Here is a 20,647-nt window from a genome sequence, read left to right on the forward strand (position 1 = left end):
ACTAAACTAGAGCAGGACTGGGTTTGCACAGCAGCCAGGAAGACAGCGACGGAACCTGGAGTGTAGGGATCCCCAGGGAGCACAGGAGGGGAGAAGTATCCAGAATGCTTGTGTGTCCTGTGGGGTCCGCCTGTGGTGCCTCTCATCCACTCTCCCGTGGCGGCTGGGGACCTGGGTGCTGGAAGCTACGAGGAGGTAGAGGCCAGGCAGCCAGACCCAACGGTTCTCACGGTGCAGTGAGAGAGCTGGGGCTCGGTGCCGGGCCCAGGACAGGTCATGGCGGGGAGGCAGTGTTTTTTTCAGAAAGCAGAAGTTTCCATAGTTGCAGATGCTGGGGTCAGCCCCTGCCCAAGCATGAGGGACAGGGGCAGATGCTGAGTGGGCTTTTCTTCTCGTGGCTCGGTCAGCACACCTGAACAGTGAGAGAGGGGCTTGGAGGGAGGGCAGCAGGCCCTGGGACCCAGGCCCCGTCTGACCCCTCCCTGGCCAAGGGCCTGTCCCATCTCCTCTCCTGGACCCACGGTGGAAGGTGGGATGTTACTTTGTGAAGTGGCTGTTTTTAAGAGCAGCGTGCAGAGAAAGGCCGGTGCCCTCCAGACTGCCCGGGGTAGCCAGGGGGTCAGTACCTGTTCCGAGGAGAAGCTCTGGGACCCCCATGGCTCCGCGGCCTGCACTGGCCTTGGAGGAAGTTTCTTGACCCATGGAGCCAGGTGGTTGGAAGCTCACCTCAGCCTCAGCCCCCCACCCCCGGGGGGCCCAGGTGAGCACCCCCAGCTGCTGGAGGGAGGTGACACACCACAGGGCTCCTTGGGGGTCTCCTCCAAGTGAGTCGCTGGGCCTGGAGGCCCGGAGACCAGGGGACCTGGTGTCAGAGCACAGCTTGGCCAGTTTCTTGGGCAACTGACCCAAAGCTCTGGGTTTTGGCTTCCACATCTGCACGATAAAGGTGACAAATCACGGAGCTGGGGTGTGGATCTAAGGACAGTCACGTATCAGGGTATCAGTGGCACTGCCCCCCTTCCCCCCACGGGAGATTTGGGTGTTGTTACCCTTAGCCTGGTCTCCTGGCCTGCGGGCTCCCCTTACAGCCTCTGCTTGGCCTTGGGAGAAGTGGGGGTGGGGCTGGGCCCGGAAGGCGGTCCCTCATCAAAGGTGGTGCACGCCAAGGGGTGAGAGCAGCCCGGGGGGGGGGGGGGGGGGGATGGGGTGGAGTCTCTCCACCAATCAGGAGGCTTCCCTCAGCCCAGCCCCTCAGGGCTGGGCCTTCCTGTCGCCAGTGCCCAGCAGCTGTGGCTGGCACTTAACCTTCTGGGGATCAGATGGCAGGCCCCCTCAGGAGGTCCCGCTGGGGGAGGGCCCAGCCCCACCAGGGTCCCTGGGAGAGACCTGGACTCCAGGGAGCCTCGGCTCTGTGCCTGGCACTGGGCCGAGTGTTTATGCGCATTATCTCATTTGGGTCCCAGCAGTCCCAGGAGATAAGGATTGGTTTTCTTATCTCAGGTTTGCAGATAAGGATACTGAGGCGCAGAAAGAGTAAGTCAGTAGGGCTAGAGCGAGTTGCCGGCTTCTGAGCCGCGCGGAACAGAAGGCCTCCCCCCATCAAGAGCTAGGGCGAGGTCTGTGGCACCCACCTGTTGGGAGCTCCCACCACCGCACGGCTCCCCAGGCTGGCCTTCAGATGCCCTTGTAAGGGCCCATTCAGCCAGAGCTGCCCCACCCCGGTTGAACTGCCAGTTTGCTGTAAAACTTAAATTGACCTTGCCCACCCCCCGCCAGGGGAACTTATATAAAAGCAAGTCTGGGGGGCGCCTGGGTGGCTCAGTGGGTTAAAGCCTTTGCCTTCGGCTCAGGTCATGATCCCGGGGTCCTGGGATCGAGCCCCACATCGGGCTCTCTGCTCAGCGGGGAGACTCCTTCCCCCTCCTCTCTCTCTCTGCCTTTCTGCCTAGTTGTGCTCTCGCTCTGTCAAATAAATAAATAAAATCTTTAAAAAAATAAAATAAAATAAAAGCAAGTCCGGGAAACCAGTCCCAGGTAACAAAATCCAAGTACAAGGGTGGTCAGACCAGGTGGAGGTATTCAATCAGTGGGGGGCGCATACTGTCTCCTAGCAACCAAGGAGTATGGGCCCCGCCCTTTGGGAGCCTTTTGGCTCCAATCCTAACCAAGGTGTGATAGGCTAAATCAAATGTCTACTAGGGTAAATTGTAATTCAACTGGTCACCTAGCATAACTGTGGAGTTTCCTGTGTGTGTTATAATCTCCCTGGCCACCTGTGTGTGGCCAGGCCCAACTACGCGGCCTTTGCTCTATAAAAGTCTACAAAGCAAGGAGGGGTCTTCCTCTCTGTAGGGGCGGCTCCGACCCGTCTGCTTGACGGTCGGCCTGATTCCTGATGCTTGGCGCGAAATAAAGCTTTGCTTGACCTTCGCTTTGTATCAGTCTTGCTTCTTTAATAACGGACCCATTATTGGGGTACCCAATTTTGGGGGGACCCAACACCCTGGGTGTCTGGAGGAAATCAGGTCCCCAGGAATCCAGCGAGGGCACCCAGAGCCCGACGCCCGCCTGCAGAACCTCCCCCAAGTCGCACACACAGCAGGGGCCAGAGTGGAACTCAAGCTGCTCGTCAGTGCCCAGCACTCTGCGGTGGGCTGACTGCTCAGGGCCAGTGGGGAGGCAGGCCCTGGGCAGGGTTGGGGACGGTGGGGGAGGTCTCCCACCTCCCCTTACCCAGGAGGCTTCTCAGGAGGCATGTCCTTTACAGTGAAGGATCATGAGAGAATGTCCGTTCTCCTATGGCTGGGGATGGAGGGGGCGTCCCCAGGAAGGTGTGGGAAGACCAGTCGTTCAGGGCAGGCCCCAGGCAGCAGCGCCTCTCCCCTGCCCGGCCCTTAGCAGACAGGCACCGTCAAGAGTGGCACACCCAAGGTGAAGCCATGGAAGGAGGTGAGAGGCAGGCTTGAGCCTTCCCATGCAGAGGCTGAGGACAGGGGTGGGAGATCAGCCCAAGCGCCCCGCCCCCGCTCCCGGACCCCCCACTCCAGTTGTACCCAGATGTCTCCCAGGCAACGCTGGCTGCCTCTCCTGCCTTTGCACCTCTCTTGGGCTCCACTGCAGCCCTTGCAGGACGGGGGAGCTGACCTTGGAGCTGGAAGGGCATGGCCCTCTGTGATAAGACCAGCGAGCACCTCTCCCTGTCCGGACAGCGACCAACCCCCCTGGGAGCCAAAGGAAGGAGATGGGCAGTTGTTTAATTTTGCCTTTGGTGCAGATGCTGTGAGACTACGGAGCCAAGACCTTGGGTCTTCTAGGGAAGGAGAGAGCACTGGATAGGGAGTCAGGGGCCAGGCATCCCTGCCTAGCTCGGGGGCTAGGGAAAGTGGCTTTTCTGCCTTGGCTTGCTTTCTCAGCTATGAAATGAAGGGGTGGGGAATTTCCACTGAACCCAAGCCTGTTAAGGATTTTCTAAATCCCCAGGTTTCTAAGTCCCCGCTCACTGCGCTGACTCATGCTCTCAGGGTGGGCCCCGAGAACCAGTGTCTCGGCAGGCAGCCAGGTTAGGGAACCTCCGGACTGCAAGGTCGTGTGGCTCCATTCAGCAATGACTACGTGTCCTGCCTAAGAATCCTGAGGGACTGGGTCTCTTCTCATTTCACAGCTGAGAAAACTGAGGCTCAGGGAGATTTCCGTTTGCTCAGTTATATGTGAGCAAGGGCTGAGTGGAACGTGCTCCCAGGTTAGTCGTGCCCTGTATCCATCTCCTCGATGTATGTAATCATGTGTGAGGTTTTCTGATCCTTCCAACTGCGCCTGGCAACCCCTAGGGACAGGAGGCCCTGGGGTAAGAACCTGAATCCTAAAACGCTAGGGCAAGAAGCCACTTCAGTGGGCAATTAAACCAGTTCCTCTTTTGGGAGATGGGGCAACTGAGGCACGGAGAGGGAGTGACTTGCCTGATGTTACCGGGCACATCAGTGGGTCAGATGGCCGGCCCTATGCGCAGCTGAGAGCTCAGGCAGCTTGTGCTTGGTTTTCCTGCCCCTCCTCGAGCCTGGCACTGTGACCATGGCCTCCCTGCCCGGCTCCTTTGTGGCCATGCAGCCAAAGGGACCACCTGCGCCTCTGACCAACTTCTTCTGAGTTCCCTACCTTCAGTGCCCCCCATCACCTAAGAAAGAGGCCATACGGGGTCCCCACAACCTTGTCTATGAGCTCCTTTTCCCACCCTATTCATCACCTCTGTCAACTCTGGACACGCTGTTTCTTCTGCCTGGGTCACTCCCCACTCACCCTTCTTGGCAAACACCCTTCAATACCCACCCCCGACATCCTGCGGTTCTCCCCTACTCCGGTCAGTAGAGACACCATGAAGTCACCACCACGGTTGGCTCCAGCCCATGGCGGCCATTGTCAATGGACCGCGGGTGGCAATTCTTTTCCTCCAGATTCTGGAGGTGCAGCTTATCCTTATTCAAGGCGGCATTAACACGATCGGGTAACTCAAGGAAGAGAGCGTGGTCAGCCCCACCTCCCACCAGCTGTCACATCCTCTCTGGTCCCTAAGTACCTTATAAAATTCCCATCCTCGACCCGGGCTTTAACGGCTTACTTTCCTCTAATCCAGCTGTTAGTTGGGGGCTGTTTTCTCGCTGGCACTTCGCACTGGGTATTCTGGGCTGAACTGTGTTCCCCCAACATCCACGGACAAGTTCTAGCCCCCAGGACTTCAGAACGAGAATGTATTTGGAGAGAGCACTTGTAAAGAGGTAAGAAGCTCTCATGGTGGGGGGGTCCCCTAATCCAGTATGACTGGGGACCTTACCAGAAGTGATTGAGCCAGGCACACCAACCACAGCGTACCTATGTGAGGACACAGAGAAGGCGGCCATCTGAAAGCCAACCCCGCTGACACCGACTTTGGATGCTAACCTCCTGAACTGTGAGAAGATGGTGTTTCTGTTCTCCGAGCCACCCCGTGCGCACTGTTTCCTCATGGCAGCCCTTGGAACAAATACGCCAGGCCTCACTTGTGGAGGCGAACCACGGTGCATCCTTCAAAAACGCTTCGCCGTAATTGTGAGAGTTCTTTGTGTCAGCGGGGAAGCGTGCAGGACAAGGGCGTGGTGATGGGTTGGAGGCAAGCAAACAGGCTCAAACGTGAACCCCGACTTGTGCCACCACGCACAGCAGGCCAAGGGCAGTCCCTAGAGATAAAGACTTGTCACAGTGGCTTGGGAGGGCGGGGCGGGGGGGGAGGGGTTTGAGGGAGGGGGGGAAGGGAGCTGCGGGGTGGAGAGGGTAGTTGGGGGGGGGGGGTGGAGAGCAGCAGGACAGTCCCTGCAGGATGGGAGCATTCTTCCTTTTCCAAAGGCAATAAAAATCCAGGTTGATGGAAGAAAAACAGACCAAGCCCACATTTTTGTTGTTTTTAAAAGAAGTACAAAATCCAAGCGTACAGGTTTCTCTCCCCCTTCCCCCACCCCCAGAACCCACACCCCCGACAGTCCCAGCCTGGACGACTCCGTGGCCAAGCGGCCAGCACCTTCTTGCTCCTTAGCCGTGCTCTGCAGACACTGGTCACTCTGGGGGCTACCTGGGAGTAGAGGCCACCCCGTCAGCCCCGACTATAGCCAGGGCAGCCCCCCCCACGCTCTGTTTTGAACACTACCTCCGTGGAAGACATCACTTGGAAAAGAGGTCTTTGGCTTAAAAACAGCTTGAAGACCACAGCATGTAGCAAAGGAGGGGACACTGCAAACCAGAGGGCTGATTCCTGGCTGACAAGGGGACAGGCAAGGCTATTAGAAGATGCCCAGGTGGCCCCCCTCCAAATCTTCTTGCCAAAGTTCAGGGCAGCCACTGAGCTGCAGGCCTGAGCTCTGGGAAGGGCTTTGGTCACCAAGCTGGAAGCCAGGGACTGTTCCCTGGTCCTCTGAGCTGGGGAGCACGTGGGCACTGTGACTCCAGCATTCCCACGGGTCCTGAGGTTGGAGTCTCTGGCATGCTGGGCGGGACAGGAGCGGTGGGGTTTCTGGCAACAGACAGGATTCTGGAGACACAGCAATACCCTGCAAGAGAGACAGAAGCAGCTGGTTAGTGGCCCACTGCCTGATGACTTGAGACCTTGAACCTGGATGCTCCCTGGAGCATGGCTGGCAGTTTCTGGACAGTTCTGGGTACCACGGACACAGTGAAGCAAAATGGTGAAGCTCTGGGGATATGCTCCAGGGGTTCAAATCCCACCTCTGCTGCTAACTAGTTTTAAGAACTCAGCCTCTTTTGGGGCGCCTGGGTGGCTCAGTGGGTTAAGCCGCTGCCTTCGGCTCAGGTCATGATCTCAGGGTCCTGGGATCGAGTCCCGCATCAGGCTCTCTGCTCAGCGGGGAGCCTGCTTCCTCCTCTCTCTCTCTCTGCCTGCCTCTCTGCCTACTTGTGATCTCTCTCTGTCAAATAAATAAATAAAATCTTTAAAAAAAAAAAAAAAAGAACTCAGCCCAGCCTCTTTTATTCAGTTTTCTCATCTGTAAAATGGGGGTGATGATACCAGTATCGACCGCACAGGGTTGCTGGAGGGCTGGCTGAGTTACAGCACCAAGAACGGTGTTGGGCAAACAGCAATCAAGCAGTAAATTTTGGTTCTTAATATGCTCTTTTATGGACCATGATTCATCCACTCATGGGCCTCATGAGCAAATGAAGCTTAAAGGAAACAAGAAGGTCCCCAGCTCCAAGCCCATCTACTCTGGAAGTCACTGCCCCTGATGCTGGCCAGCTCCCTTCACCCCGAACCTTAGTGGAGAACTTGGAGCGAATTCCCTGCCAGGACCTCTCCCTACCTTTCATCTTGCCTCTGGAGCAAGTCCGAGGATCCCCCCTCTTTAACGTGGTTGCAAAGACTTCTCCGTGGTGGTGTCCTTAGTGACCTGGGACCCCACCTCTTTCCCCAGGAGGTTAGGGTCCTCTCCACACTCCCTTCACCTTCTCTCTAACCCTAACTTGGCTGGATTAGATAAACCAGGATCTAAAGAGCACAACAGTGTCTGCAGACTGGAGCCTATCCACTCCCTCCATCTCCCAATGAACCCGGGTACGACCTCGAGAGGAGCGGCATGGGATTGCACGCATACCTGGTATAGGACAGCAAGCTCCGGGGCCGCGGGGGGCGGCGTCCAGGGCACCGCCTGGTTCCTAGGTTCTGGGGACGTCTGCGTTCCGGACCAGGCCTGGGACGCTGTCCAAAGGGCCGTCTCAGGGGCTGGCCCTTGGGAGAGTTGCGTGGGCGACTGCGTCGCAGGGCAGTAAGGGGGTGTAACCCAGGGATCCACGTCGGGCACCCTGCTCCCCAGCAGCTCTGGCGCCGCTAGTGCTACGGGACAGGCGGGCGGGGACCCCCACGTCGCGGCGGAGCCCAGGACAGGGGCGCGCGCCGCCACCTGCGCCTGCACCTGCGTCTGCGCCTGCGCGGGGCCGCCGTCGGGGCAGAGCGGGCAGCCCCGAGGGGTCGCCGCGTCGCCGCGCCGCCGCCGCCGCCGCTGCTGCAGGCTCTCCTCGCTGAGGCCCAGCACGGCCGACAGGTGGCCGATGTAGCGGATGGCCAGGCGCAGCGTCTCGATCTTGGTGAGGCTCTGGCCGGCGGGCGCCACGGACGGCGGCAGGTAGCGGCGCAGCTCATGCAGGGCGCGGGCGAGGGTGCGCATGCGCAGCTTCTCGCGCTCGCTGGCGCTCTGCCGCTGCCCGCCCGCCGGCCCGCTGCGGGCTCGTCCTGGCGCCGTCGGGGCGGCCTCTGCGGCGCGGGCGCTGCGGGCGGGGAGCGCGGGCTGCGAGGGGCCGCGGGCGCCGTCGCAGGGGCACGAGCCCGACGAATCTGAGGAGGAGGCCGGGGACGTGGAGTCCGGGTGGCCGGCCCAGCCCCAGCCCTGGGGCAAGATCCAGTGGTCGTGGCCCGGGAGGCTGTGCAGAGGAGGGGACTGGGCCATGGCCGGGGCTGCAGTGGGCTCTGGGAGGCTGGGCCGGCCACCTCCAGGCCTGAGCTTTTATCTGGACCAAAGGTGAGAGGTGGCCCCCTGCCAGGTTACAGAGAGGTGTCAAAACCCACAGAGCCCAGGGAAGGCCTGGGCAGGGGGGCCTTGGGAAAGCGGGCCCATTTGCGGAGGTGTGGATTCTGACTCCTCGGGGGCTCTAATGGAGGCCCCTGCAGCCCGGGAAGTGTGGGAGGGACAATTCGCATCTGGATGGAGCTGCTAAGCTTCTCACCGAGTTCCCACCCACCCGGGCTCGTGCGTGCGTGGTGAGTGCCCAGGAGCCCGACAGGGGTGGGCAGTGCCATTGTTAGGGATGGCCAGGCGCTCCCTCATGTGTGGAGTGGACCCATGTCAAGAGGGGCTGCCTCTCGCATCACTAGCCTCCCAGTGGGAGAGGGTGGGTGTCCAGTAACTTCCACTCACTGTCTACAGGTGTGCTGGATAAGGCGGCAAGACGAGCCCGGAGGGATGTGTCCACAGTGATGGGGGGTGGGGTGGAAGTAGGGGGATATACAGGTGCATCGTCCCTGGTTTGCTTCCAGAACCCACACTGGCTGGTTTGCTGAATAGTGGGAGGAAAGTCATCTCACTACCCACAGATAGTTTCCGCCCCTGAAAACTAGAGCTGCCTGGAGAAGAGGGATAGGAAGCAGTGGGTGATGAAAAGAGTGGACGGTGAGCGCCCCAGGCAGGCCTGAGTCAATTTGCTGTGTGACCTGGGACAAGTTACGTAGGTCTTCTGACAAGTTTCCTTCAATCTCCTAGCATTAATACTACAGACCGCCCACCACCTGGGGTGTCAGCTGGTACTCAGCGGAACCGACTGGATCCGTTCAGTCCTGGGCCCGGCAGGTGAGCGGAATGTTTGCCGCGATCACTCCATAAGGAAGGTGCTTACATTTCAAAACGCTGCAGCCAATAGTCATTTACTTCGTATTTATTTAGCGACTGGTGAAGGTCAGGTACAGCAGCACAAACAAGTTAGTTGTGGTCTCTGCTCTCATGACATTTCAGGTTTGTGCTGAGAGGCAAGTGAACAGGCTGTGTTCCCTAACTGGCTGTGTGCCCTTGGGCTGGGCCTTTAACCTGTCTGAGCTTGAACTTGGGCTCTATAGTATCAACTCGCAGGACTGTTGTTACAGTCTCATAATATAACGTGGAGATGGCAGTCAGCCGTGATGACAGTTTAAAGGAGGCATCAGTGTCCTTCGTGATCTTCAGAGAAAGGGTTGAACTCTGAGGCTAAGGGCCAGATGAGGGCCAGGGGCTATAGGGCTCTGGCCACAGGGCTGGAGAGGTTGCCACTGGGCCTTGAACCATGAGTAGGACTTGGTTAAGGAGAGAGGCAGGTAGGGAGCATTCGGGCTGTGGGAACTGCTTAAGGAAAGGCCTGGCAGTGGGACTTGCTGAGGGCCTTCCAGGACAGTGTGCAGCAGCGCTGATGTGGAAAGCAGGAGCACAGCTTGGCTGGGGCCAGGCTAAGAAGTAGGATTGCCAGATGGACCTTAGAGCAGAAGTGTGAAGGGGGGGGGGGCATTAGTAATGAAAGGTCAACATGATGATGTTTCTGGGATAGATGGCCTTGTATCCGCTTGAAGTAATAAATAATGGCCTTGTAGTTTTTGTGCCTACAAAGAAACATTTAGTTACACAAATTACATAAGGAATACATTCTCTTTGGCCGCAGTGGGAGCGTTACAGGTGAAGCTAGGGTCCCTCAGCAAAGGAAGCAACGCTCAGGTTGTCACGTGTGGCTCCACACAGGGCCCACACGGCCACGTATGTAAATGAGGGAACATGGCGGCCTGTTTGTAAGTTGCTTTTCTTTCTTTCTCTCTCTCTCTCTTTTTTTTTTTTTTTAAGGTTTTATTTATTTCAGAGAACAGGAAGGCGTATGAATGGTGGGGGGGGCGTGGAGCAGAGGCAGAGGGAGAAGCAGACCCCCCGGTGAGCGGGGAGCCTGACGGAGGTGTTACAGGGGAGGCAGAGGGAGAGGGAGAACCCCAAGCAGGCTCCACGCCCAGCACCAAGCCTGATGCGGGGCTTGATCCCACGACCCTGAGATCATGAACTGAGCTGAAATCAAGAGTGGGAAGCTTAGCCGGCTGAGCCCCGTCGGGGGACCCTGTCACTTGCTTTGTTTCAGTCAACAGCATGTCTTACGGCACGTCCTGTCAGGAGAGAACCAGCCGACTCCTCGACGGTCATAGGCGATTTAAATGGATGAACATTTAAACATTATACAAACATTAGAGCAGATCACTGTAACCAGAAGGAAAATGGCAAGAGGCGCCGGCAAACCTTCCGCGAGGAGATGACACCACTTTCGGCTCATGACTTATTATTATTTTTTTCAATATCAGAGAAAATGTGCCCGAGTTACCGCTCTAACTTGATGTTGAAGGAATAATTGGCATTGAACGACGTTGGTCAGGGCAACCCCTGTTTAGGTGATCCTAGCTGCCATGAAGGAGCAGAGGAAATTTCTAGTTTGTCCACAGCACGGGGAAAAAGGTGACTCACTTAACAGTGACCTTGAATCCAAACGGGCTTTTCTCTGGAAAGAAGCAGGAAGTCACTGCAGTATTTCACAACTTAAAAGGATTTAAACCAAGTTAGAACAACAACAACAACAAAAACCTAACTTTTTCCTAAGGGTGGCGGGGACTTAGAAAACAGTCGATCCTACACTTTATTGGTTGCGCTCAGGGCTATACCGGCTGGGAATTGTTTTATGTGTAACTGAGAGGGGCGAACAAGATCTGTCAGGTTTCTTATGTATTTCCTGATCTGGATCCTGAAGTTTCAGATGAATGTGCTGCTGGGACTGTTTTTCTGACTCATCTCTTTTAATTCTTCTGTCATAGTCTATAGCCCATGTGCCCTGGTCAGGCTCTTACTAATGCATCTTTTTTTTTCTTACTGATGCATCGTTAGTGTGTGTTTATTTTTGCCAAATAACACTGCTTTGTGCATAGGTCTGTAGAGCTGGAGAGGTGCAACAGCCTCGTGACCTCCAGTAAGGGTCCGAAAATCCAGAATTATGCCCACCCTCAGAGCCAGCCTGGAGGAGTTTCCTGTGAAAGGATTTGGTGAGTAAGGGGAGCCCACCGCCAGTACAGAGCCAGCCCCCTGCTTGCTCTCCTGCCTCGCTACGATAGCCTGGCCTCCTCTCTGGGTCTGGGCTGGTCCCAGAGCCCGGGCCTCACACTGACTGGGACGCTGGACTGTAGGTTCTAGCCGGGCTCTTCACCAGGCCCCTCAGCCAGGCTCTGGAAGCGCCGGGACGCACTGTAGACCATCAGGAGGGGAAGCCAAAATGATTCCACCCCCCCCACACCCCGCTCACCGGGCCTGCGCTTAGCACAGGGAGGCCGTGCTGCTTGATGGTGGAGTCTGGGCCGTGGAATCGGACTGCCCTGGGCTTCGAGTCCCAGCCCCACCCCTTCTAAGCTGTGAGAACATGGGCAACTCAGTATGTGTTTTCTCATCTCCCAAGGGGAGGATTCTGGTTTCCGGGGTGACTATTGCGGTAAATAAAGATGACGTCTGTCATAGTGCTCTGCACGGAGCCTCCATGTGTGAGTCTTGCTTTTGGCAAGTTCAGGGGCAGCAGAATGAAGTAGGTAAAGGACTAGGCGGGGGGGAAGGAGGCCGGTATCTTTTAGTCTTGGCCCTAGAAGAAGGCGATTGCTTCCGTTCCCGAGACTCCAGCACCAGACCAGGCGCATCCTGCCCTATCACCCTCCTCTACCTGTGGCCCTTTTCCTCTGTGGACCGAGGATGGGGGGGGGGATCGCTAGCAGGGCTCTCCAGCCCCTGACTAGCAGCAGGGGTCACCACAGCTGCAGAGCAGCAGAAACAGGAAAGCTCGGATGCCTGGATCCAGAGCCCACCAGCCCAGCCCAGCTAAGGCTAGGAAATGGAGGATCTGAACCTGCTTCTGATGGGCTGGGTCCTGGCCCAGGTGCTTGTCCAGCTTGCTTCTGGGACCCTCAAGCATTCCTCCTCTGTGCAGGAACCTGCCCCAGGTGCATGGTGCTTGGTGAGCAAGCCGGGCCTGGGCCCTGCCCCACGGGGGGCTCTCCTTCTTTCTTCCTCCTACTCTCCTGTTGCAAGGAGGGACATCCTCCACTGAGTGCTCTTGGAAAAGGTGATTAACTTCTGGGCCTCAGCAGGCCACTGGCTCTGGGTTCACCGTCTCCTTCCTGTGCTGGGAGGAAGAGGTGCTTAGGTCAGGGAAGCATGGTCAGTAGAATGTTCACGGGTATGACAGGCCCTTCTAGTTGCACACACAGCATCTGTTACAGCCTCTGTTCTTATATCTTTTTAAATAACAGGACTGGGTATTATTGTGGGTGGCAGAGTGCCCAGCCAAAACACATGTCCCAGGCTGTCTTGCTCACGGAACGGCGAGTAAGATGTTAGCGGAAATACTGGATAGGGCTTCTAGGAAAGCTCTTTATTTTTTAATTTTTTTAATTTATTTTTTTTTTAAGATTTTATTTATTTATCAGAGAGAGGGGGGGGGAGAGAGCGAGCACAGGCAGACAGAATGGCAGGCAGAGGCAGAGGGAGAAGCAGGCTCCCCGCCGAGCAAGGAGCCTGATATGGGACTCGATCCCAGGACGCTGGGATCATGACCTGAGCCGAAGGCAGCTGCTTAACCAACTGAGCCACCCAGGCGTCCCTTTAATTTATTTTTTTATTCATTTGACAGAGATCACAAATAGAGAGAGAGAAAGAAGCAGAGGGGAACTGAGCAGAGAGCCCTATGTGGGGCTCGATCCCAGGACCCTGGGATCACGACCCGAGCCAAAGGCAGAGGCTTTAACCCTCTGAGCCACCCAGGCACTCCTAGGAAAGCTCTTTAAGGCACCCCTTATGTTTTCTTCCTGGAACATGTGATGGCTGGAACTTCAGCAACCATTTGGTGACACCGAAATGGTCCCAAGGACAGAAGTCGTCCACTGAGGATGATGGGGCTGACAGAAGCCTGGGGCACTGTGTGTAAGCATCATACTGGCCCAGCACTGTCTGTCCCTGAATTTCTTCAACATGAGAGAAAACAAATCACCTGTTTGTCCAAGTTATTGACGTTCGGTGTACACGAGCGGCCACACATGACTCCTGTAACGAAGAAGTGCCAGGGTATCCCTGTCAAGAAATAGGGCTGCGCGAGCTGGATGGCGGTTGAGTGAACTCATAACAGACTCGATGTTCCCACAGATGAGTGGCTGCGTGTTCTCCCGGAGGAAGGTCTACGGCGACGCTGCCACCGCCTCTGTTCCCAGCCTCGTCAAGGGCATCGTTATGACCTTGAATGAAGATATGAATTGGTCTACGTGGGGGTAGGGTCCATCGCAGCAAGCGAATTGGATAACAGCCAGGATCTAGAGAGAGGCTGACAGGCAGGAGCAGCCCTACCAGATCGAATAAGGTGGGATCCCCAGAGCTCCACAAATCCTCCCACAGTTTGGGGGTCAGGTGGCTCGTAACTAGCAGCGCGTGTGGAAAACAAGGTCATTCCATTTTCGAGAAACAGGATCTTCAGTCAAAGAGGTGACTGTTTCTTGTTCGCTCTGCAGGAAGGTCATTGCCCGAGTACGTGGTCAAATGTGGGGGCCACTATTCATGATGGAAGGAAGCAGGCCCTAGCCATGGACGGCAAGGTTAGTGACGAGGCTTCAAGCCAGGTCACCAGAGAAATAGTCGAAGGAATTGGGGATGTTTTATGCACAAAACACAAACTTCAGGATACGATAGGATGGCCGTCTCCAGGTGCCTGGAAGGAAAGACTCCAGGGAGACTGAAGAACTTCCTAAGGTGGGAAGATCTGTCTGAGGGCGGGAGCGGCCTGTTTGTGGAGGTGATCAAGAAGAGGCCAGCCGAGCACATGCTAGGCACGGGCAGGAGCTGGGGTGGATGGCTGTGTCTGCCTCTGCCAACAGCGACAAGCCCCATAAAATGAGGGGATTAGACATGACAACCCTTGAGGTACTTTCAGAGCTGAGGCCAAGAATGAGGGAGAGGGTGGGGCGGCCGCCTCAGGGCTCCTGGCTCTATGAGGGTGAGGAGCCACGGGGGCCCCTGCAGGCTGTCTCGGGCTGGGGGTGCACACCGAGGCCTCCCAGGGCCTCAGCACCCCTGACACTCTCTCCCCTGTTCTCTGTGCCTGAAGTCTGGCTCAGCGGGCCTCCAGAGCAACCTGGAACCATCAAGTCACCACGACCCTTGGCTCGGCCGGCCAGTGGGGTGCAGTCCGGTGTCCACGATCCTTTCATACAGGTGAGGAGAATCATCCTCCCCAGGGCACTTCCCCAACTTTGCCCCAGGCCAGCAGTCCCAGGAGAAGGGCACAGAGGCCAAGGCTGGCCCCTGAACATTCTCAGTCAGCTCCGGCCCTGCAAGAGGCTGTGGGAGGCCAGTGACGGCGGCCCAGCCTGCTCCGCGTGTCTCAGCACAGGCCCTCCGGTCTGTTCGCCCCCAGCCCCGCTCCTGGAAGTCCCGCAGCTGCTCTTTCCCCTGGGCAGGCCGTGCAGGGCCCCCGGGAGCAGGTCCGAGGACCCGGAGCCTGGGGGAGGCCTGGCCTCTGCCCTCTAGGTCTTCTTCGCCTGCTTCCCCCTAGGGTTCCTGCCAAGCCCTGGGTGTGGGAACATGGGAGGGAAGGAGAGGCTGGGCACATGGGGGGCTGCAGCAGTGTGTGGTATTCTCATTACCGGGGAGCAGAAAGGGCCAGGCCAGCCCCCCACCCCCCACCCCCGTCCCCGGGCCACTGTGGCCGCCTTCACACCTCCTCTCGGCTGTTGACACAAGGCCACCTCCCCCAGGGCGGAAGGTGTCGACTTGGGAACCACGGTGTTCAGGGGCCTCCAAAACAGGCAGCAGGTCCTCTCAGAAACCCCAGAAAGCCCTTCTGGGGTGGGGGTGGGAGGCTGCAGGTCCCCACCCCCGGAGGCCCAGGGAGGAGGGAGGGCCTGTGTCCTGGGGACGGGGAGGAGGAAGCGGGAAGTGGGGGAAGACAGGAGCCCCGAGTCCACCTGCCCATTCCATCCCTCTCCTGGCTCTGGGGGCTGGTGCATGACAAGGTCCTGCCCGGCAGTGCCATCAGTGTCACCAGGGGGCCCAGAGACTGAAGCCACCAGGGCAAGGTCACCCTGACAGGACTTCCTGACCGCCCGGTCTCCTGAGCCCTTTTAGACCGCACTGCGCCCACCGCCACCTGCAGGAGCCTCATCACTGCTCAGACCCCGTGACTTCTGGCCTGTCATTCTCCCCGTGCTTGGACAGGCCAGGCCCAGAGAAGTCAGCCCCTCAGCCTTCATGCCCCAGAGTCAGGATTCAGATCCACGGAGGCCACGCACCAGGCACCATGGGGAAACTCTGCCCCAGGCGGAGGGGAGGCTCTGGGGAGGGACGAGCCCTCTGGAATCCAGAACTTGGCCTAGCGTGCCGGGAGCCCAGGCCCACAGAGGGGCACGACCAGGCCAAGTGATCAGGACAGGACCCAGGAGGAAGTTGGGGGGGGACCCAGAGTTGTGGGTATTCTCCTGGCAGAGGGACGAGGTGGGTGTGTGCATCTGGGAGGGGGAAGTTCCCCCTCCTCAAACCCCTCCGCTGCCCGCAGCAGCTCCAGGCAGTGCAGGTGGGCTGGGGCCCCGCCCAGAGAGGTGGGAGAGGCAGAGGACTAGCAAGCCGGAGGAGGTGGGGGTTCAAAAGGCTACTGACTGGTGAGCTGGGACTCCTAGGGAGGGAGGCAGTGGGAACACAGACATTCTGAGTAAGGAGGGGGGCAGAAGCTGCCCAGCAGGTCGGGTGCCCTTCTCCAAGAGGGCTGAGCCAGGGAGGCTGGCGTGAGAGGGCATGCCGAGGCCCCAGGACTGCCTAGTCCAGCTCCCGGGGCAGCAAGGCCCAGTGGGGGGGTGGGGAGGGGGCTCAGGCCTAGGGCCAGCCATGCCTGGGCTCCATCCCTCGAACCTCAGTCTCCTCCTCTATGAAATGGGTGTCCTTGCTGGGAGGATTCGCTGGAGCATCATGGGTTTGGCATGTGGGACTCCAGATGTCTTGCCTGCCTGCCCGGCTTGAGAGAAGCGACCACTTGTGCTCCTGCAGCTCCGGGAAAGGACAGAAGGGGAGAGTGAGGACCACGCACTCCTGCGACCCAGGCTCTGGGAGGGAAGACCCAGCCTTCTGGCCCCCCAAGACACCAGAAGGCATGGGCCCACCTGCTGGAATGCAAACAAGTTTGGGCTGGTTCTGCAAAGTTTTTCCCTCCCCTCCTCTTCCCGGCCCTTCTCTCCCCCTCGCTGCCTTCCTTTTCTGTCTCTTACTTTAATTATCAAAGCGAGGCATGCGCCTTACAGGAAAGTGAGAAAATGTAGGCAAATCAAAAGGAATTTTAAATGCCCCTGGTTCCATCTACCCAGAGAGAACCAGCTTAACACCAGATCGGCACCAGGTTGGCGCGGATCCTGGATCCTAAACTTCTCCGGGCAGCCCTGCAAATTCGCGAGCACAGAGAGAGGCGTGAAGGGGAGTATGTCAGGGCTTTTCTGTTTGTTTTTTGTTTGTTTATTTTTGCATTTCTTGAAGTTTCTGGTATATATATCTATATATTTTTAAGATTACTTTAGAGAGTGCACGCATGCACGCGGCAGGGAGGGTTGAAGGGCGGGGGAGAGCATCTCAAGCCGATTCCCGGCTGAGCCGGGACACGGGGCTCAATCCCACGACCCTGAGATCATGACATGAGCCGAAATCAAGAGGACACTTAACCACCAGGTGCCCCATGTTTTCTTTTTTTATACGAGCTTTATTGAGAAATAATTCAAACATTGCGCTTTCGCCTGTGTAAAGGGTACAGTCCACTAGTTTTGTAGATACATTGCATTAAAAAACCATTATAAAATATATATGACAGAATGTGCCATCTTACCTGGTTTTCAGTGGTGTTAATTACATCCGCAGCATAATGCAGTGGTCACTTCTTTCCACAGCTTTCCATCACCATGAGTAGAAGCACGGTACCCGGGGCGCCTGGGTAGCTCAGTGGGTTAAAGCCTCTGCCTTTGGCTCAGGTCATGATCCCAGAGTCCTGGGATTGAGCCCCACATTGGGCTCTCTGCATGGCAGGGAGCCTGCTTCCTCCTCTCTCTCTGCCTGCCTCTCTGCCTATTTGTGATCTCTGTCAAATAAGTAAATAAAATCTTTTTTTTTTTTTTTTTAAAGCACGGTACCCATTAAGCAACAGCTGCCCCTGGTAACCTCTCGACCGTGTCCTGTCTCTACGAATCTGGCTGCTCTGGGTGCCTCTTGGCAGTGGAATCAGTGCGCGCTTTTTCTATATGGCTCACTTTATAACGCCCTTGAGTTTCATCCACGGCGTAGCATGTGTCCCAAGTTTATTCTTTTCTGTGGCTGAGAAGTATTCCTGTGTCCATATAGACCGCATTCTGTTTGCCCATTCATCTGCTGGTGGACCTTCAGCTTGTTCCCACCTTTTGGCTGATTGTGCCTAATGCTCCTCCGAAAGTTGCCGTACAAACCTCTGTTCTAGTCCCTGTTTTCAAGTCCTTTGGGTATGAAAAGGGCAGGTTGTTTTGTGACCAACTTTTTTTGCTAATGTATTAACATTCTCCATATCAGTAGTTGTAAATTTTTTTTTTTTTTTTTTTTTTTTTTAGATTTTACTTCTTTATGTGAGAGAGAACATGTGTGGGTGAGTGGGGTGGGGAGAGGAACAGAGGGGAGGAGGGAGGGCTCCAGCGGACCCCCAGTGAGTGTGGAGCCTGACGTGGGGCTCAGTCTCTTGACCTTGCAATCAGGACCTGAGCTGAAATCAAGAGTCAGACACTCCACAGACCGAGCCCCCCAGAGCCCCGCAGGAGATGTACTTGTGTAATGAGATGTTTCAGGCACACCTGGTTCTCCACGATGTGGTGGCATTTTTGGTAACAAGTTGTCTAGTACACACTGAGGTGCATAATGGCTTTCCACACAGCGACATCCTTATACCTAGATTTTTAAATTTATTTTTAAGTTGTACATGTAATACATGAGTGCAAACTTCGTGTGATAAATTTGAGCCTTATAGATGAGATTAGAGTCTCCCTTGGGGGCGCCTGGGTGGCTCAGTGGGTTAAGCATCCACCTTCGGCTCAGGTCATGATCCCAGGGTCTTGGGATCGAGCCCCATGGGGAGTCTGCTTCTCTCTTTCCATCTGCCCCCACTTCACTTGCACTCTCTCTCTCTCAAATAAATAAAATATTAAATGAAAAAAGTCTCCCTTGATCAACTCCCAGAACCCAGATCTCCCTACCCACCACACATACACACCAACTAAGTCCTGGGACATTGTTGGAGATTGGGTAGGTGCCCCGAGACCGGGGCTGTGCACAGACACGCATGCACACAGTGGAGCCCTGGAACTCGCCTGGCATCTCCAGACGCCTGTGTGGGGGCTGGGCTTCAGATCTCTGTTCTGTTTGTGCGTCTGTCAGTGGTGTGCTGCTGAATGGGTTTTTCTGGGACTTGGTTTTTCTGTGCCTTTAATCTTTTCTAAGCAGAATGAATTCCCATCTGGGCAGAGGTTCTGAGGCTGTTCTGAAGATGCAGGTGGCCTTGGGGAGCCCTGGAGGTGGGCTCTTGAGGCTCAGCTGGTTTGGGGTGCCCACTATCCTGGCCGCCTGTGCCGTGCTGGGCGCTCTGTGTTCTCCCAGGGCGGGGGCTGGATCTTAGATTTCTCTTGGTGGGGGAAACTCTAGAACTGAGGGTGGGTTCATCCTTTCACAAATAACCAGTACTCACCTCGTAAGACCCTTCTCCCGCATGATTTTGTATCCGCTCAATTTACGTTCTGTCCCCTCCCCCTAGATGTTCCCCACTGTGTCTGGGGACATCTCTGTCCCCCAGTCTCTGGCAAAGAAACCTCTGCCCAGAGGCTTCTCACTCCCCAGGTCTCGGCCAGACATTCCAGCTCAGTCCTAGGAGCCCCTACTCTGCTTTTTTCTGGGCCTGAAGTCAGGTACCTCTGCGGGCACCCCCTTTCCCTTGCTTCCTCTGCCCTTGGAGTTGGCCGAGGGCCTGAGCCACAGTGACCTGGCAGGGGCTCATCACTGTCTTGGCACCTCACCCGTGCTGTGGTGAGCAGTCCGCACAGGGAGGGGTGGTGTTACGAGGAGCTGCAAGCCGTGAATCCTGCCTGGAGGAAGCTCCACCTTGTGCTTTCTGCAGGGCCTGGTGTCCAAAGTTGGCAGCTGAGCTGGACCTGCAAATCCTTACCAGGGACTTGGCAAGGGCACAGAGCCCAACACATCCCCTGTCTAGATTTTCCATCAACTTGGGGTCTTTTTTCAGACTTTGCTCCCGGGAGTATATAAGGAAGGTCAGGGGCCTGGGGAGACCTGCTTGGCCCTGCCCTCCTGACCCCTTCCTCTTCTCCTCATTCCTCTGGGCTCAATCTTGTGCTGCTTCTCTGCACACGGATACATATTTTTCCGAGTGGCCAGATGAGCACATAGGGCTCCAGAGAGAGCAAGTGGCCCCGTTGGGGCCACACAGCCCATCACACTGGCACTGAGCTGACTTCATCCACATTTTTTTTTTTAAAGGAAGGAAGCTTGTTTCATGTTTTTGTTTGTTTGTTTGTTTTTTAGGAGTCAGTGGAGTCCAGGGGCCGAGCCAGGGCCCTGGGCCCCAGGGGCGAAGGTCAGCCCAGAGTGAGGCAAATCCTGCCTTCTGACAGCCCTGGGGCTCAGGACAGGAGGTGAGCCTGGCATGCTTTGCTCCAGGCCCGGCTAACGTGGGGATATGGAAGAGTGAGTCTGTGTCCTCTCAGATGTCCCTGAGTTTATACGGGCACGGTAGCCCGACAGGGCCAACCCTTAGTGAGTCAGGGGTCCTGCCTGCACAGGGAGAGGCAGCAGTTTGCATTCACGGAAAGTAAACTGAGGGAGGTGGCCGCACTCCCCAAGTTAATAACCCGTTTGCAGTGTGAGAAACAATTGTCCCTAAATGTCAGCCTTGGTGCCACAGGCCGCACCTGGCAGCATGGAGGGCAGCGAGACCAGAACGAAAGCTTCCTGTAGCCCCCCAGCAGTGAGAATGGGGTCAGAGGGAGCGAGGGTGACGCTGCGTGGGTTCACCCACTTCCGAAGCCAGCCCCACATCTCCGGTTCCTGGTGCCCATCAGCCCACCCACTGCACCCAGGCCCTGGCCCTGTCCCTAGGACAGAGGCCCCTGACTCGCGGAGGTAGGTGTGCCCTGCTCATATCCCCGGACCCCGGGTGGCTGGGCAGTGCCCTCTGCTGGTGATGGCTGGGAATTCGCGGACCTACTCCAGTGGACCCAGGGTCAACCCGCTGGCCAGAGATGGGAGCCTTCCAAGCGGGGTGTACAGTCTCCCCCCCCAGCCCCCCCCAAACATCTCAGCAGGCGGTCGGCAGGTCTAGACTCCAATTTAGAGTTGGAGAAACCAAGGAGCCAGGTGACAGGATCTGCCCCCCCGCCCCCATTCACACGTCTGCATCTCGGCTCTGGGCTAGTTCAGCTCCTAAACCCTTTCTTAGTTTCCCCACATTACACTATAAAGCTTAGCTCTTCCTCCACTTACCCAGGTGAAGC

The 20,647-nt window shown here is 56.8% G+C and overlaps 1 protein-coding gene and 1 long non-coding RNA gene across 5 annotated transcripts; one reads left to right on the forward strand and one right to left on the reverse strand.

Annotated features, from left to right (window-relative positions):
* Nucleotides 1–5,430: 5,430 nt before the first annotated feature.
* MESP2 (mesoderm posterior bHLH transcription factor 2) lies at nucleotides 5,431–7,979 on the reverse strand. Of its 2 annotated transcripts, XR_009355258.1 has the most exons (3): nucleotides 7,131–7,979; nucleotides 5,672–6,071; nucleotides 5,431–5,596 (listed from the first exon to the last, which is right to left on the reverse strand). XR_009355258.1 is itself a non-coding variant. In XM_059180000.1 (2 exons), the coding sequence occupies exons 1-2, from the start codon at nucleotides 7,977–7,979 to the stop codon at nucleotides 5,805–5,807; spliced, it is 1,116 nt and encodes a 371-aa protein (XP_059035983.1). In that variant the 3' UTR covers nucleotides 5,433–5,804. The 2 variants fall into 2 exon arrangements, 1 of the variants encoding a protein (XP_059035983.1); XM_059180000.1 differs by having other exon boundaries at nucleotides 5,433–6,071.
* On the forward strand, nucleotides 7,727–20,441 carry LOC131835603 (uncharacterized). 3 transcript variants are annotated; one of them, XR_009355260.1, is made up of 9 exons: nucleotides 7,727–8,051; nucleotides 8,790–8,876; nucleotides 11,003–11,116; nucleotides 13,254–13,464; nucleotides 13,613–13,696; nucleotides 14,206–14,312; nucleotides 15,127–17,742; nucleotides 19,680–19,789; nucleotides 20,059–20,437. It is a non-coding gene; the product is annotated as an uncharacterized LOC131835603 (long non-coding RNA). The 3 variants fall into 3 exon arrangements; XR_009355261.1 differs by having other exon boundaries at nucleotides 7,732–8,051; nucleotides 16,137–17,742; nucleotides 20,059–20,427; XR_009355259.1 differs by having other exon boundaries at nucleotides 14,206–17,742; nucleotides 20,059–20,441.
* Nucleotides 20,442–20,647: the final 206 nt, after the last annotated feature.

The sequence above is a fragment of the Mustela lutreola genome, chromosome 7 (assembly GCF_030435805.1).
Source record: "Mustela lutreola isolate mMusLut2 chromosome 7, mMusLut2.pri, whole genome shotgun sequence".
In the NCBI taxonomy this organism is placed as follows: Eukaryota; Metazoa; Chordata; class Mammalia; order Carnivora; family Mustelidae; genus Mustela; species Mustela lutreola.

What these genes read in the sequence shown, in the direction of transcription:
- MESP2 (XM_059180000.1), bottom strand. Translation starts at nt 7,979, where the DNA reads ATGGCCCAGTCCCCTCCTCTGCACAGCCTCCCGGGCCACGACCACTGG. An exon ending in AGCTTGCTGTCCTATACCAG is followed by an intron (nt 6,072 to 7,130) that starts GTATGCGTGCAA and finishes TCTCTCTTGCAG; the next exon opens with GGTATTGCTGTGTCTCCAGA.